This window comes from Hippichthys cyanospilos, chromosome 1 (assembly GCF_059441005.1).
Source record: "Hippichthys cyanospilos isolate Australia breed blue-spotted pipefish chromosome 1, RoL_Hcya_1.0, whole genome shotgun sequence".
NCBI classification, from domain to species: domain Eukaryota; kingdom Metazoa; phylum Chordata; class Actinopteri; order Syngnathiformes; family Syngnathidae; genus Hippichthys; species Hippichthys cyanospilos.
In genome coordinates this window covers 20,399,254-20,414,708 of record NC_142369.1, presented here as the reverse complement: position 1 = coordinate 20,414,708, position 15,455 = coordinate 20,399,254, and the positions used below count along the sequence as shown (strand labels likewise).

Here is a 15,455-nt window from a genome sequence, read left to right as displayed (position 1 = left end):
CGAAACTCTCCAGCCCAACATGTGATTTCACATCCTCAGTAATTAAAATTGCACTGTCACTGTGACAACATGGAAAACATGTTTAAGAAAGCGGAGGTGGACAATGTGGTGATGAAGGCACATGTTTTGGTATGAAGCAGTGGAATTTCTTTTCTCAAATTCAGATGGAGCTGTTAGAAGGAGGTAAAAAGCTGCCAATAGAAATATTTTTTCTTTCCTACTTGCCGTTCACACATTCAAAAGCAGTAAAACAAACTGCAAACATATTTGAAGACAAACAATTCGTACGCATGCATAAAAAACTGTATGCATTGCAGTGTTTGGGAAGAAGAATATGCCTTAAAGCGGTGTGGGCCTGGCGTGACATTGTATGAATGTCTGGTTAGGAGATACACCTGAAAGCAGGTGAAACATGCAGTGACTAATGTAGATCTCATTTTAAGGCATGATCACGCATCAGACTCAACTCGAATGCAGTCTCTACATTACATAAGATTATCTTAAATTGTGCAAAGGGGATTTGCTTCCAACCAGACTGCCTATTTTGCCACCAATTTCTATATGATACAGAAAAACTCACGTACAGATTCTTACCCGCTTGTCAAATATCATTCACACTGTAAACTGCGGTGCTTGTTTAGACATGTGTTTCTTGTGGTGTTGGACTCCAAACCAGAAATTGGTCCAGATTGGGATTCAACATTTTGGCGATGAAGTTCCTATATTCACATAGGCAACTTGAACTAATTGATATCACAGCCGATTTCAGTTTTGGAGAAGGTCTGATCAAAGCACTTTGTGTCTGGGTCAACTTTTTTTTTTGCCGCATTACGACAACCAGCCTGGAACACGTGCGAGGCCTTTGTAACAGACTGCCAGTCATCTCGACGACAGTCAAAACATAAGTCACAAAACTACATGTAATGCTTTATTCAGTCGTGCTTACCTTTTCTGCTCTTTGAACATCTTTTGTGTAGATGGCCATCAGCTCAGTGTTCTCAGTATCCTGGTCCACATTGGCTCCACCCACTCCATTTACCACCACCTAAGTGGAAAATTTGCAATGGTTAAAACAGTTTCTAAAAACACATTAAACTCGCATAACTGTAACAACTTCACAAATGTACCTTGAATGGAATACATTTAATGTATGCAGTATTCCCACATTGCATCGCAAATCTTCTTAAAGGGCCACCCCAAATTTGTGTTGTCACTGTTCAATCGACCCACACCCTCCCCTACATGTAAACCGCCACACATTTCAAGCGCCTGAGAGCCGTGTAGAATTCTTGCCAAAACACTGTCATACAGTGTAGTGATGGATGTAGAAGAGCAGTGGTTTAGTTTTAAGCAAAAGTAAACAAGATTGTGTATTAGGGCTGAAGACTGCTTCAGACTCCACATTAGGACTAAGCGTGAGAATGTTGCAATGCATCATGCGCTGCTGTGAAGTGAAGGGGGGGACCCTGTATATACATATATACACATGTATACACACCTACCGTATATACATACACACATATGTATACATAAAGACACACATATATACATATTTATTCTTACATGCAGTATATTGTATGAATATATATTAAATGTCTTAGGAAAATCTGTCGTTTAACTAATAATTCACTATTCATTTTACATCAATACATTACATTTATGAGTAGTTAAAAAACTTCATTTGAATTAGGGCTGAATGATTTTAAAAATAATCTCTCATTTCCCACAATATTGCAGTTCCAATTTAAAACGAGATTACTTTTTCAAGTAATCAAGTATCTTTATTAAAATAAATGATATAAGGTTTATCATACATCCATGTCTTACTTCATTCACTAGGAAAATATTTCTACCGAACAAGTATCGCGTAAACATTAGTCAGTAAGCTAAAGTCACATCCCAACAATATTGCAAACAAATCTGTGCCTTTTTATATTTACATGAAACAGTATGTAAATATGAATTAAGCTAAATAAGCACTAGTGTTGTCCAGGCACTAAAGAAATAAATAAACACACATTGCGATTGTCAACTCGGCTGAAATTTGAATTCACTGGTGTTAGAGTGGGGAAAAAAATAGATAAAGCTTTTAAAAGCAAAACAAACATGATTGCAACAAGCATTACAGGAATCTTGATCATGTAAATCAGGGGTGTCCAAGTCAAATGGACAGGAGGGGCCAAATGATGAAAGAATTATACTACAACCCGAAGGCCGGACTGATCAAATTGCTTACTCATATACATTCAAAATAAATAAATAAATAATATGTTACAATTGTGACTGATAAATCTCCCAATATGCTGAGAGAAAAACAAACGAGCACACATTTCATGCTTTGCACATGCAATATAGTTTCTCACTTTTTTTATATACGTTTATTTATATTATATTAATAATAGTTATATAAGTTTATTTTCATCTCTCTTTTCTCACACATGTACTAAAAAAATATTAATATTTTACATTTTGGGCAACCGCATTTGGTATCGCGAATTCCTTGTAAATGGCAATGTATCTTTTTTTTTTTCAATCTTATTTATAGTATAACAGCTATATAATTTATATCTCGCTTCAAGGAGTAGCAGTTGTCCACATGTTATTTTTTGTGTTCCTTACCAATCAAAACTTAATGAATGTTTTTAAAAAAAAGACACTGTTTAATTTTTTTATTCTGTCTTGCAAAGCAGACTGAAGTTATATGATAATTCTTTGCACGACTATGGATTGAAGCAGAAATCATTTTTGATTTAATTGAGTCACTTTGAATCGGAGACCCCAAAATAGCTTTTGGAAATGAAAATATTAATCATCGTCAATTTAGCTATTACTCAAGGCATCATCAGTAAATTTTTTCCGCAAAATTTTTCATCGTCCTCACTTCCCATCTTGGTGGAATTGGCACATGAATGGCAGGCCAAGGAAGTGACATGTGATAAGACAAAGAAGACAAAGTTGTTATAGAATGTAACAGGTGTACACGCGGTAACAGGGAGAAGTCGTCTAGGTCGTGGAAGGGAGCATTTGAATTTTTTTCACGTGCACATCAAAGAAGCTACGTACAGAATGCGGTGTTTATACTATATTGAATATATATTTGATTAGCATTTGCATAGTAGAAAAGAACTTTGATTGCATTTAAGGAATAACACATGGAAGGTGCAGTGTCACAAGGGGAAGCAAACAACCAAGGAGGAAACTGCAAATCTGTTTCATTTCCTTCCCTTTTGCTTTTATTTTTTGTGTGATCGTCAGCAGCACATGACCAGAGTGGCCTTGCGGTGAAAAAGAATCAGCAGGATTCACAGCCGCTTATGTTATCAGGAAGCAATATTGAAATACAGAGTTCGGCCTGGAGGAAGGTTGGCAAATATTTGTTGGTAGAACATAGAAACAGAGACTGAGATAGTGCTTAGTCATGTGAACACACATGTGTTTAGAAAGGAAGAGGAAATGTCACGCCTGATCAAAGTACGGCATGGAATGAACACTTCAAAGAGTGTCACATAAATCCATAACAAGTTTAGAATCCATTTCAAGCATTAGCTGTGTGAAGGATGACAGCCAGCGGCAGTAAAAGGATCTTGACCTTAAAGGGGATGTCAAGTATGACTATTTCTTGATATTAACTCAATAGGAAATAGGAAAAATGATAGGAAAAAGCAACCTCTTAAATTTCCAGTATATTTAGCATTTTCACTCATCTTTCAAGGCCGACAGAATATTGTGGGCTATGTCTATGTAAACATGGGTGGTATCATATGAAAGATTGATTTCCATTGCTTACTTAAAATTAATGTCGAATATATGTGTCGTATGTATGGCAACGAAAAAAGCCATCCAATGGTCACAGCTGTCACTACAGTTCTCAATTGGCTTAATATTAGATAAGCACTAGTCAAAGGTGTCAGTATTTGATTTGATATATATATATATATATATATATATATATATATACATATATATATATATATATATATATATATACATATACATACATATACATATATATACATATACATATACATACATATATATATATATATATATATATATATATATATATATATATATATATATATATATATATATATATATTATAAATATACACACACACACACACACATATGTATATATGATTATTTTTATCCCCTTACCATTTTTGACTGACAATTTTTGGTGACCAAAAATTCGACACATCCTATTTCTAATCAATATATAAAAGCTTTTACCGGAATAGGATAAAAGTCCGCTCCATGTTTGTTCTCTTCTTCGTATTTGCCTCCATCACTCCCGCTGTCCATGGGCTTTGAAGTAGTGTTCTTGCCCACGCCCATTCCTGTATTGCTGTGGTCTACCCACTTCTCTGCTTCGTCCCCTTTGTCGCGCTCTGGTGTCAACACTGCAGATATGTCCTTCAGTCTGATTACATCATTAAGGGATGATTTATCTGCTTGGAAAACAAAAAAAAGAGATGGACAGAGAGATTAAATCTCATGTTAAAACAAATTCATGTTCACATCTGATAACCTTAGAAGTTGCTGGGCTTCATTTTATTCGAGATAGGATTTCAAATTACGTTTTTTTTTTTTTTAAGCGCAACACCCATTACATTACTTTTCACCTATTAAAAAGAGTCGGACAGAAAACAGCAGCCAATCCAACACATGTTTGAATTTTACATGAAGTATAAATAATACAGCTAAAGAAGAGGAAAACCGTTTTCAGAGGGATTTGGCTGGCAGACACCAGGAGCAAAAGGATGCAGAGAGCGTTTTAAGAAGACCGTGACAATGCTAATGAAAGAGAGGAAGAGCAAATGATAGCAGATGCTCTGTTTGTTATAGTTCAGAAGTCACAACCAATTTTGTTTGGGTAAAACGAAGCCCTAAGATTACATTCCGTACAGTACATGTACTTTGCCCCACACTGGTGAATGCTTCAACTTTGAGCCAAAGAATCTCATTCAACTCATTGATAACTGGATACAGTGCAGGATCATAACTGCTGTCAAAATTTGGTGTTGGATCCAGTGCCACCATCTTTACAAAACTGTGTGAAAATGTTTGCTTATCTTTTAATCCAAGCATTTTGGATGTAATTACTTTTTTAAATACCTTATTAAAGTAAGATGCTTTGAGCTGAAGAACTATTATCCTATTAAGACAAGCCAGCCCATAATACAAATAGGCAGTAAACGATTTTTCATGAATTCTAATATAGTTACAGGCCCAAACAAGACTATTATTTGCCAAACTTCAAAAGGACTATGTGGGTGCTACAGCAACTTGAGAAAAACAAAAAACACATTAAATTTACACAGACTAAACTACAATGGAAAAACATTGACGGAAGCTGGCATATGATCTAGAAAATCTGATACTAATAGCGTACACATTTTTTTGACGTGTTATGTTAGCCTAAGAACCAGCAGATGCATCGTATTTAATCTAATTGGTGTCAGATCCCACTGGGCTGTTTTTAAAATCTGTGTAATGATCATTGGCAATGACAACTATAAAGTCAAAATCATTTGTAATCCCTTTGAAAGATAACGTGGAAAGCAGTTGTAAACGTTGAAGGAAATTCCACCACCGCATCCTCAGTCATTCAGTCCCAAATTGAGGTGGTAGCCAATACGCATTCCCCCCCCCAAAAAACAACAAAAAAAAACATTTACTATGTGTATGTTAATTCTTGAAATGCAGGGTATTTTTAATGAAGACAAGGAACGGTCACCGTCAGTGTAATCGCATCAAAATGCCGGCATGTTGTCGCGAGGCGGACGCTCCAACTAAATGAAATACATGTGTCATATCACAAATGTCAGAAGCAGCCATGTTATGAACAAATGCAAAAGTAGGTCCCACGAGTACACAAACGTTTGTTAATCTAGTAAACAATGTACTAAACATGGCTCCTAACAAAATGGAATCTGCTAAAGGGTGTTAGGAAGCGCTTATCAAAGATGAGCAAAAAGATCTAAATGAAATCAAAAGTGTAACAAATTAATCTTTCAAATTACGTGGCATCCCACTTTAAAAAAACATTTAAACTGGAAAAACACAAGTTACCCTTAATCGGTTTTGTCAAATCAACCAATGAATTAAAAAAATAAAATAAAAACAATTTTAACGCAAAATATTTGAATTAGAATTTCCCCATGGTATTATGAAAGAATACATTTCAAATCTCCCCTTTTCCCACTCCCTCAACTGAGGGTATTGCAATAAATACTTATGTATTTTTAAGTGTTTTTTTTTTTTAACTAGTGTGTGCTTTCAATTTCTTTACTGAATGATAATAAGAATAATCGACTGTACCATAATGTCCAGACTTTTTTTTTTTTTTTTTGCATACTTGAAAATAAGCTGCACCCACTGAAATAAAAAAAATGAAAAAAAAGATTTTGGACCTAAAAGCCACAGACTATAAGCCACAAGCGTCCACAATGCAACATATCCCAAGTTACATTGTGGATAGAAAGGACTTACATGAGTTTGTTTTAGTTTGTTTTGTTTTTTAACTTTTCCCTCTGTCGTCATGTAGTATATGGTCCCAAGATTTGCTTGTAATACTAAAAAAAAAAAAAAAAAAAAAATATGGAATACCAAAAAAAAAAAAATGTATCCCAACAAAAATGTTTAGAGTCCTCAAAAACTGGAGTACAGTATTAGCTATATTAATTTCATAGATTGAAATTTCTTGTGTTGAAATCTTTTTTTTTTTTTTGTGTAGAGAGGGGTTTTCTTACTTGCTAAGTTTTGTCTGTCATAATACATCTCTGCTCACCAAGAATTATGACAGCCCACAAGTGAATTTGAGCCGAAATGGGGCGGTGTAAAGAACAAGGAAACTACTACAAATAGAAACAAAAGTCCCGCTTACTGTAATGTCAGTTTTTGTATAAAAATAGGTTCCGCAGACATTGGGTATTCCCCAAAACAAGTTTCGTCAAAGTGTGTTCACAATGCTCTCACCTTGGACACACTTGATAAACATTGGAGTTGGCAAATACGTATATTTCTTTTTTTTTTTTTTTTTTTGAGGGGGGGGGCAATAAAATGGTTGATCTCACAACAAACTTCATGTTGCTCTGAGCTGTTGCTATGCTAATGTGGGACCAACCCATCTGAGAAACTTGATATTCTTTTTGTTCTCGCGATCATGCAAATCCTTAAAATGCTAAATTTAAGATGTGTGTGTGTGTGTGTGGGGGGGTGGCTTATAGTCCAGAAAATATGGTGCTATCATGACAAGAAAATGTATCACAACACGAGTACCATTTTTTTCTTGTATTCAAACAAACTGCACCGACAACAGGAACGCTAATTCATCAAAATGGTCTCCCGGCTTGTGTGAAAATATTGGGATAGGGTAAATACCTAGTCGACACATCACATCACTCCTGTCAATCTGCACGGCTGGGAGCATCTGTGTGGGGGGGGTGAGAGGGGGAGATAGAGAGAAAGACAGAAAGAGAGAGTGACTACAGAAGAGAAGCAAGAGATAACTTAAGGAGGAAAAAGGAAGAAGTCAGGGTGAAGGAAGCAAAGGGATGGGTCAAAAACGGAAAGGAGCAGGGAGGTGAAACAAGTTAATTGGACACACAAGATTATCCAAACCAAAATTAATTAGTGATTGATTGTTATTTGGGATTACTTCCCGCAATAATTCAACAAAACAACAATCAAGCCAAATCCCAAAGGTGAGAAGTGACTGATTGTGTGAAGGCCATACTTCAAAATTAAATAAATAAATAAACATGCATGATTTTTTTTTTCTTTTTTGCAGCATAAAAATATAACTACATTTTCTGTGTGTTTTACCTTTTTCAAGTCATTCCCTACAGGAGGATATAATCTCACATGCAAGCAAATGTGTGCAGTGCAGTAGAAAGATCAATAGTGAGTCATCAATTCTAGGAGGTAAAATGCAAACTATGGGACTTCATCTTATTTATTCATGAACTTTATACTGGTTAATGACAATACAGTTAATGCAATAGCCAGGGGCCTGAAATGCGGCACCTTAAACGGCATCCCAATTTTGTTTCTCTGCTTGTCTGTTTGATTTTGCTCAATAAACAGCTGCAAATGAACGGGTGATTGGATTTTCTGGGGCGTGCGATACCTTAATTACGTCATTTTTGGGGGTTTTTTTAGAGGCGTGAAATTTTGGATTTAAAATCAATTTACTTTACTAATTATCCTCCTTTGATATACAGTAATTGAGGCAATCTACTGGGCTTTAATAAGGGCAAGTCTGAATTTGAGTCGCAGGTGGAAAACAACACATTGATATCGATTTTTATAAATGATCCAACTACAATAGGTAACAAAGAAGAGTTATTTAAGCCCCGGTGAGGACAGCGCATTCGGCACAAGAGTGTGGCACGCTTGACTTGTCTGACAGAGTATCCCAGCAGCCTGTGGTTCTGTGAGGATCTGGCGAGGCATTTGCAAACATCACAAATCCTCTTCCGCCAGATAGAATCACTTTCATGCTTGTGCGTGTGAAGGGCTGGCAGTTGACAGGAAACGCATCCATGCAAGAAACGTGTAGCAGATAAACGGGGAACTTGTGGTACCAACCGAAACCGAGGTAACTATTTTATTGTGTAACAGGGGCGGTACTGATAGGATAATGAATATAAATTGTATTATAAATATAGTCTTTTATAAAAGTACGTAAAAAGGATCATCTGCAATGACAGGCTGGCACATGTCGCTTTTACCTGGGTTGTGTAACCGAGGGACACATTTGTTGAATAATTGTGGAGGATTTTGGGCCAGATGTTTGTTGTTATTAAATTTACCTATCCTAAGGCAATAATGAAGCCATACGCACAGTAACTATATTGAAAATAAAAACACACAAAAACCCCTTCAAGCCATAAAAAAAGAAAAGGAAAACAGTCAGTACATTGATAATGGTTCCTGACTCGTTTTAAGAAAGAAATTAGTCATAGAAGCAGAAAACTGAAGTTAATATGGTTACTTGGTGCAACAGCTTTTAACTACATAAAACACGACATTTTACATCCTTTTAAGAAGTACAAGGCAATACAAATATTTGGTAATTACCTGCTCCAAGGTACGTTTTATTATAATACAACGTAGGAGGGGTCCGTGTTTTTCATGTAATTAGTCAGGCAGGGATCAGGTCATTCTTTGATTATTGTTTGACTTGATTTGTACATGTTACTGTCATTTTCTTCTGTTCCAATGAAAGATGTGTAACCGTTCAAAATGACCATAAAGTCGCTATACTAATTTTTGTCTATGGAGTTTTCCTACTGTATTTTTCTATAAGACTGGGAGCCTTGCTATATGCTAGATAACGATGTCTCTCACTCTAAACCAGGGGTGGGCAACTCCAGGCCTCGGGGGCCGGTGTCCTGCATGTTTTCCTGTTTTCTCTCTCAAATACACCTGAATAAAATGATTAGGATTATTCTCAAGCTCCGGTTTAAATCAGGTGTGTTAGGGAGAGAAAACTGGAAAACATGCAGGACCCTGGCCTTTGAGGGCTGGAGTTGCCCACCCCTGCTCTAAACAGACATTTCCTATAAATAAACAACTTCAAGCCAGAACTCTTTGTCTTTGAAAAACAAAATCTATCCATCTTAATGTAGAAAATAAAGAAGTAGGAATAACACAAGTAACACAGAAAAAAACAACTGCTAGTCATAATAAAATCTGCATAAAAAAACAAAAACAAAATGCATTATGGGGATGATCAAATCTCAAAACTGATCCAAAGAGTATGGTTTTCATTTAAAAACAATCACTTCAACGTGGGTTTCATTGAAACAATTTATGAACATAAAACTTGATTTTGGCAAGTTAAAGAAAAGCTAAGAATCAACAAGAATGTAATGTTCCGGATATTGGAAAAATCTGCATATAATCTGTATGGTTTTTAAACAGCCAGGTTAAAAGCAGGTGAAAAACTTTTCGAGGTCTGACAGATTCAAATTAAAGGTACTGAAGAGTTGTCGCTAGTCAGGTATGAAGACAATCAGGACCACCCGCATTCACCAACTAATTTAGATCAAAACCTCTTTACGACGAGAGCAGTATGCGAACGCCTGCCGATGTCCAACGACCATCTGGCAAATCCTGGCCCCCGTGAACAAACCCCAATGAGATCGAAAGGAGCCGCTCCCCTTTCCGACGTTTGGTCCTCAGTGGGATCGGGGCTTTAGGGCGACACAAGTCACAATGTGATAGCCTTTTATGTTGATCTTAAAACTGCAGATGAGTCTAAATTTAGCAAATGCCCAGCAGTGAATTTGGTTTTAACCGCACCCCGAGTCATGATCTAAATAATTATTTTGACATTCATGAAAATGTGACCAATATTTGTTCACCTTACAAGACTACTTGTTTGACTTGTTTAAAGTTAACATCGCATGATCATTTTGTATTTACTCTCATGTTGTTATATCAAAGAGCAGTGGTATTTAGAGGATGAATTAATTTAGCTTGATGAAAACAAATGAAAACAAAACCAGTTTTCTCTTCCAAACTAAAAGTTGAAGAGCAAAATTGACTCCACTTGTCAGTTGTTTTGACGACTCATGTATTTCCTTAGTGTTGTGTGTGGGTGTGGGTGTGGGTGTGGGGGGATGAATTTCATAGAGATGGGAATTTTAAAGTCCATCCATAGGAAAGACAAGGGATGGGCATTTGGCTAAATAAGAGGAATAGAGAAGAATTGGATATGCCTTTGTTTGTCCTGCAACAGGAATTCCAAGTGTACAACAAAATAGACACACTCACACAGGGTATATGCAAGTAGTAACAGTAAATGATAAAATAACAAATCAGTAATGTTGTGAGCTTTCATTTTCAGCCTGTGCAGTTTTCCCATCAGCAGGATACTATGGTCCTTTTTTGTACAGATCTAAATTGGAGTCAGGTCCAGTTGAGATGGACACCCTGGTAACCTGAAAAAAATAACACTCACTCCTATGTCCCTTTCCATGAAAGCTCACTATGGGCTAGGGTGTGGTTCTACTAGCTTCTAAGCTGCCCATAAAGTCTGCAACTTAATACCAAAAGGTAGCCATTTTTTTTGAAATGATGCTTACTTGGACAGCAGGTGTCCTCTCATGTGGTGGTGCAAAGTTTGCACCTTCACCGGCAGCATGTTCACTACTGCCCCTTTTATATTGAATGGAGAATATCAAGATTATTAGACTTTTATCACTTGCCCGTGAAACTCAGGGCTGGACGATTTTCCCTAAAAATAAAATCTTTTCAAAAGAATTTGACTTTCGATTTAATTTCCCCAATCCTTTTTTTTTTTTTTTTTTTTTAGAAAATGAAAATGATACAGAATATTCAAAACAACTTTAGACTTCTTTTTAGCTTATGCTTATTTTGGCATTTAACGTGCATGAATCCCTTAAAATGAAAGTGCAAAATGTCCGCCTTGCATAGTATACTTCTGTAAACTGCAGCATAGTAGAAGATTGTATGACAATGAAGCACAACCTTAATTTTTTTTTTTTTTAACTTTATTAAAGATAAACATAGCAACTTTTATCAGGAAGGATACAAACAAAACTATTTGGATTATTTTTACAGCCATTTTTTCAAAGAAAAATCTGATGAAAATGACAAGTTTCAATGTTTTCTTTTTTTTTTAATCAAATAAAGATCAAGTGGAATTTAAATGATTGTTTACACTCTTTTTTTCTGTCGTTTGCCTGACATCTACTGAACATCACAGTTTTTGAAAGGTAAGGTACGATATTCTCAAATTTAATATGCCGTTTATTTCGACCTTGGAACAAATTAGCAATTTACATGAAAAATGTGATTCACTATAAGAATGATTCAAGACACAAACTGCACTCCGGAATGGATTCAATTCGTCTCTAGAGGTTCCGCTGTACAATGGGGGCTAAAATTCTATAGCACCTGCATGCCAAAAGCCAATGTAAATGAGCACTGTAATATTTCAAAGAAAGAACAATACTTTATTTACATTTTTTATGGATAGCACTACATCTGCAATTGTTACGGCGCTAACTCAATAAAGTTGACGTGGGGTGGACAAAGCAAAGCAGAGAGACAGTAATTTAGATCGGAGGCACAAAGATGCTCAACCTTTGAATGTTCTTCTACTTGGTTCTCACAGCAACATCAGCCCCCACACAGCATGCGCCCAGCCACAAATAAACGAGCAATGATGGCTCAGGCACCTTTCTCACAGGCCCATAATGTAACTGTACACTCGGCATATAGGTTGGTCTAACTGCGCACCACCTGACATTCTCACGCCTTTTGACCTCCCACAGAACCCAGCGGGCACATTTAAGACCAAAAGGTATTCACTGTTGCAACAAGTAGATAAAATCCTTTAAGCCACAGCGAGACACTTGGCAGCAGAAAATTCTCCCACATGCCCCTAAGGCAGTGACGGGTGGTGGGTTTCGGATCTAGGCTTTCAGTGGGTACTTAGTGACCTAATCCACCTCTGAATAAATCCATCACGTCACAAAATAACTTATCGAAAAATTCCAATCTCACTATGACTGTATTTACGCTGCAGTACGTGTTTCTAAACTGTAACTAAAAACAACTTTGCAGATTCACAGAAGATTGTCAGTTGATTCCCTCCCCTTCAAGCACCCTCTACCACCCGCATAAAGCGCAGATTTTGCCTTTTGATGCCGTACAGCGTGGGTCAGCTGTGTACAGACGAGCATACAGATGAGCAAATACTGCAAACGCATTGCATACATACACGAATTCCAGCCACATGTGAAAGAGGCCAAAAGGGGCATTACAGAAGAGACAAAATTTCAAGTATAACATACAAGTACTGCGACCCTCATGAGGGTATGCGGTTAAGATAATGGATCATGCAAGGTTAAAAATAGTCTTCGTGTAACACATAGTAAAGTTTAAAAAGAGTAAAAAAAAAAAAAAAGTTTGATTTCAAAGAACAGAGCGATTCCTTGAATTTGTCTATAAATACCAGATTATTATTTCATTAACTAAGAATCTGAAACAAATATTGTTATGAACCTAAACTGAATCAAGGTTGAAGGCGAAGCGGCTGCATTCCATGGTTAGCCCTGAGGCCCATGAGCAGTTAAGGGGGGGCCTGCTCATACGGTATATAAACTTAACACCATAAGTTCAAGTAGAAGACTAAAAAAATAAAAGTAAATTAAAAAAGCCAAATGATTTTCCATTATCTAATTGCACTTTAAATAAGCTTACATTCATAACTTATTCGTGATTCTCAGTTTCACCCCCTGGATGCTAAAGCACACAGTTGAAATGAGACATGTTTACATTGTGACGTGTGGGTGGAGGAACACAAAGCATACAAAACAAAATAACAGAAGATAAGGGGGCTCTGTAGAAGGATGATACTGAGGTCAATCTCCAGACAAGTTCAAGTGAAACCACCGAGGAGCGATAAGGGAAATAGATGAATGAAGCTGCCTTTGAACAGGCAACAAGGTTACCCTCAACGGCATGGAAACTTCAAGAGTATTGAGCAGGTGATTCCAAATGAGATGAGCTTCTTTGAAAGAAAAATTCAAGCCGGCGGGCGATCTATTACGTAGATTGCTTTAGCAACTGTCGCAAATCATGATTAAAGATTTTAGAAAAAATACATTTCAATTGGATTTGTGTTCAACTTGAAACAAATGGATAAAAAGCAACTCATATCGTCATCATCATAAAATATAAAGTGTAATATAATGCTGGGTCTATAAAAGTTCATTTTGTGTGACTATATACCCATCACTTTAATTATTTTTACAACGTATTTTATTCACTATGACCGGTAATACTCTTAAAAGCTTGCAAATCAGTATTTCATCATACGTATTATTAAAAGCATACTTTGGAAGTAATTTACAACTATTTTACAATGCGATAGGTACAACTGAGACAAAAGCACATTTTAAAGCGCAAGTCAAAAGTGCTCTTTACAAAATAATTTACAACATTGTAGATTATATATTACAGAATTATATTAATACAGAACATTCTGTGGCCCAGAAGAAATGCATACAATATGTTTTGAGTAATTGTGGAATTCTCTAAGGCTAAATGAGCACATGAGCAGATCGCCAATTTCCAGTCGCATAAAAATATCCTGTGCAACTTAATTTGGGAAGCTCTTTGCTTCTGCTGGCTGCTGACGTCTAACCCAGCTGGCTATGGGCAGTAGGCAGAGAAAACCCTGAACGGATTGCCAGCCAATTGCAGGGCACAGAGGGACGAACAACCATTCGCGCATCCAATCACACCTAAGGACAATTTAATGTGTCCAATGCCATGTTTTTGAAGTGTGGGAGGCAAGCGCCTGGAGAGAACATGCAAACTCCACACAGGAAGGCCGTGAACTGTGAGGCGCTAACCACTGCGCCACCAAGCTGCCCAAACTGCAACAATTTCATGAAATATAACATCAGACTCCCCTGCTACAACACAAACATTCCAAAAAAGGAAACTTCAATTTTCTTTAAAACTCAAGTGCTGGAAAAAGGAACCAAGTACAAAAAAAAAAAAATAACTGTCCTTTATACTGCGATCAAAGCATAGTTTAGTGATGAAAAGACAATCAAACAACTGTAGTATTCGGCAATTTAACAAGGCGTGCCAAAAGCTGTTTCAATTTGGAATGGGTTTTTTTTGTTCCCAAAGCTGCTTGATAGTCTTCCATTGTCTCACATTGTGACCTAAAGTTGAGGACACCATATGGGTCTGGTTACTGGGATGCTTAAATGTATTTTTTTTTTTTTTTTTTTTTGGGGGGGGGGGTTTCATGGCTTTGTCTGTGACAATTGTGCCTTAGAGGCAAGATACACAGAAACAAGGCCCTTGTATTCTAACGCTACCACTTCCAGGACATGGTTGTGAATCAGCTTCAAACAGCATTAGGCACATTTAAATTCAAGCATGGCCTTACCCAGCAAAAGCCCTAGCATCTGCTATGATCAGTTGTGGTTTCCAACACATCAATAAACGACCCCCTCGGGTAATTCCAACTCACATGGGGACAATATTTAAAGGAAAATCTGATGAGTGCTCAGTTGTTGCTCAACATATTGCGCAAGGTCAGATGAGACCAGGCTAAATGCTGTAATTGTGTAGTGACTGTTTAACAAGCTCCAACAGTCAACCAAAAACCAACATGGTGTAATAAATGCCGGTTTTATTTGCAAAACACGATAAACTTTAAAAACCCAAAAGCAGTAGTACCGTTTATATGATGGGGATGTTAAACACTTACTGTAAAAGAACTTGAGTGTATCCCATTTCATTCCATTTTACTTAGATTTAATATGATTTCATATTGGATAATACTTGATACATATCTTTACATATAATATTGATGTGGTATTTGTTCCGATTAGGGCTGCGCAATACATGGAATTTAAATTGCCAGGAAACAATTCGTCCCACACAAAT

At 36.7% G+C, this 15,455-nt stretch overlaps 1 protein-coding gene across 2 annotated transcripts in view; it reads right to left on the bottom strand.

Annotated features, from left to right (window-relative positions):
• slc23a2 (solute carrier family 23 member 2) overlaps window positions 1-15,455 on the bottom strand; it is a 35,242-nt gene that overhangs the window by 15,205 nt on the left and 4,582 nt on the right. The window contains exons 2-4 of one of the 2 annotated variants that reach the window (XM_088409768.1): window positions 7,386-7,513; window positions 4,233-4,453; window positions 947-1,045 (exon numbers count right to left, since the gene is read on the bottom strand). In XM_088409768.1, coding sequence (XP_088265894.1) covers window positions 947-1,045; window positions 4,233-4,453; window positions 7,386-7,513 — 448 coding nt within the window. The remainder of the gene's footprint in view (window positions 1-946; window positions 1,046-4,232; window positions 4,454-7,385; window positions 7,514-15,455) is intronic. The other variant, XM_088409851.1, reaches the window with a different exon arrangement.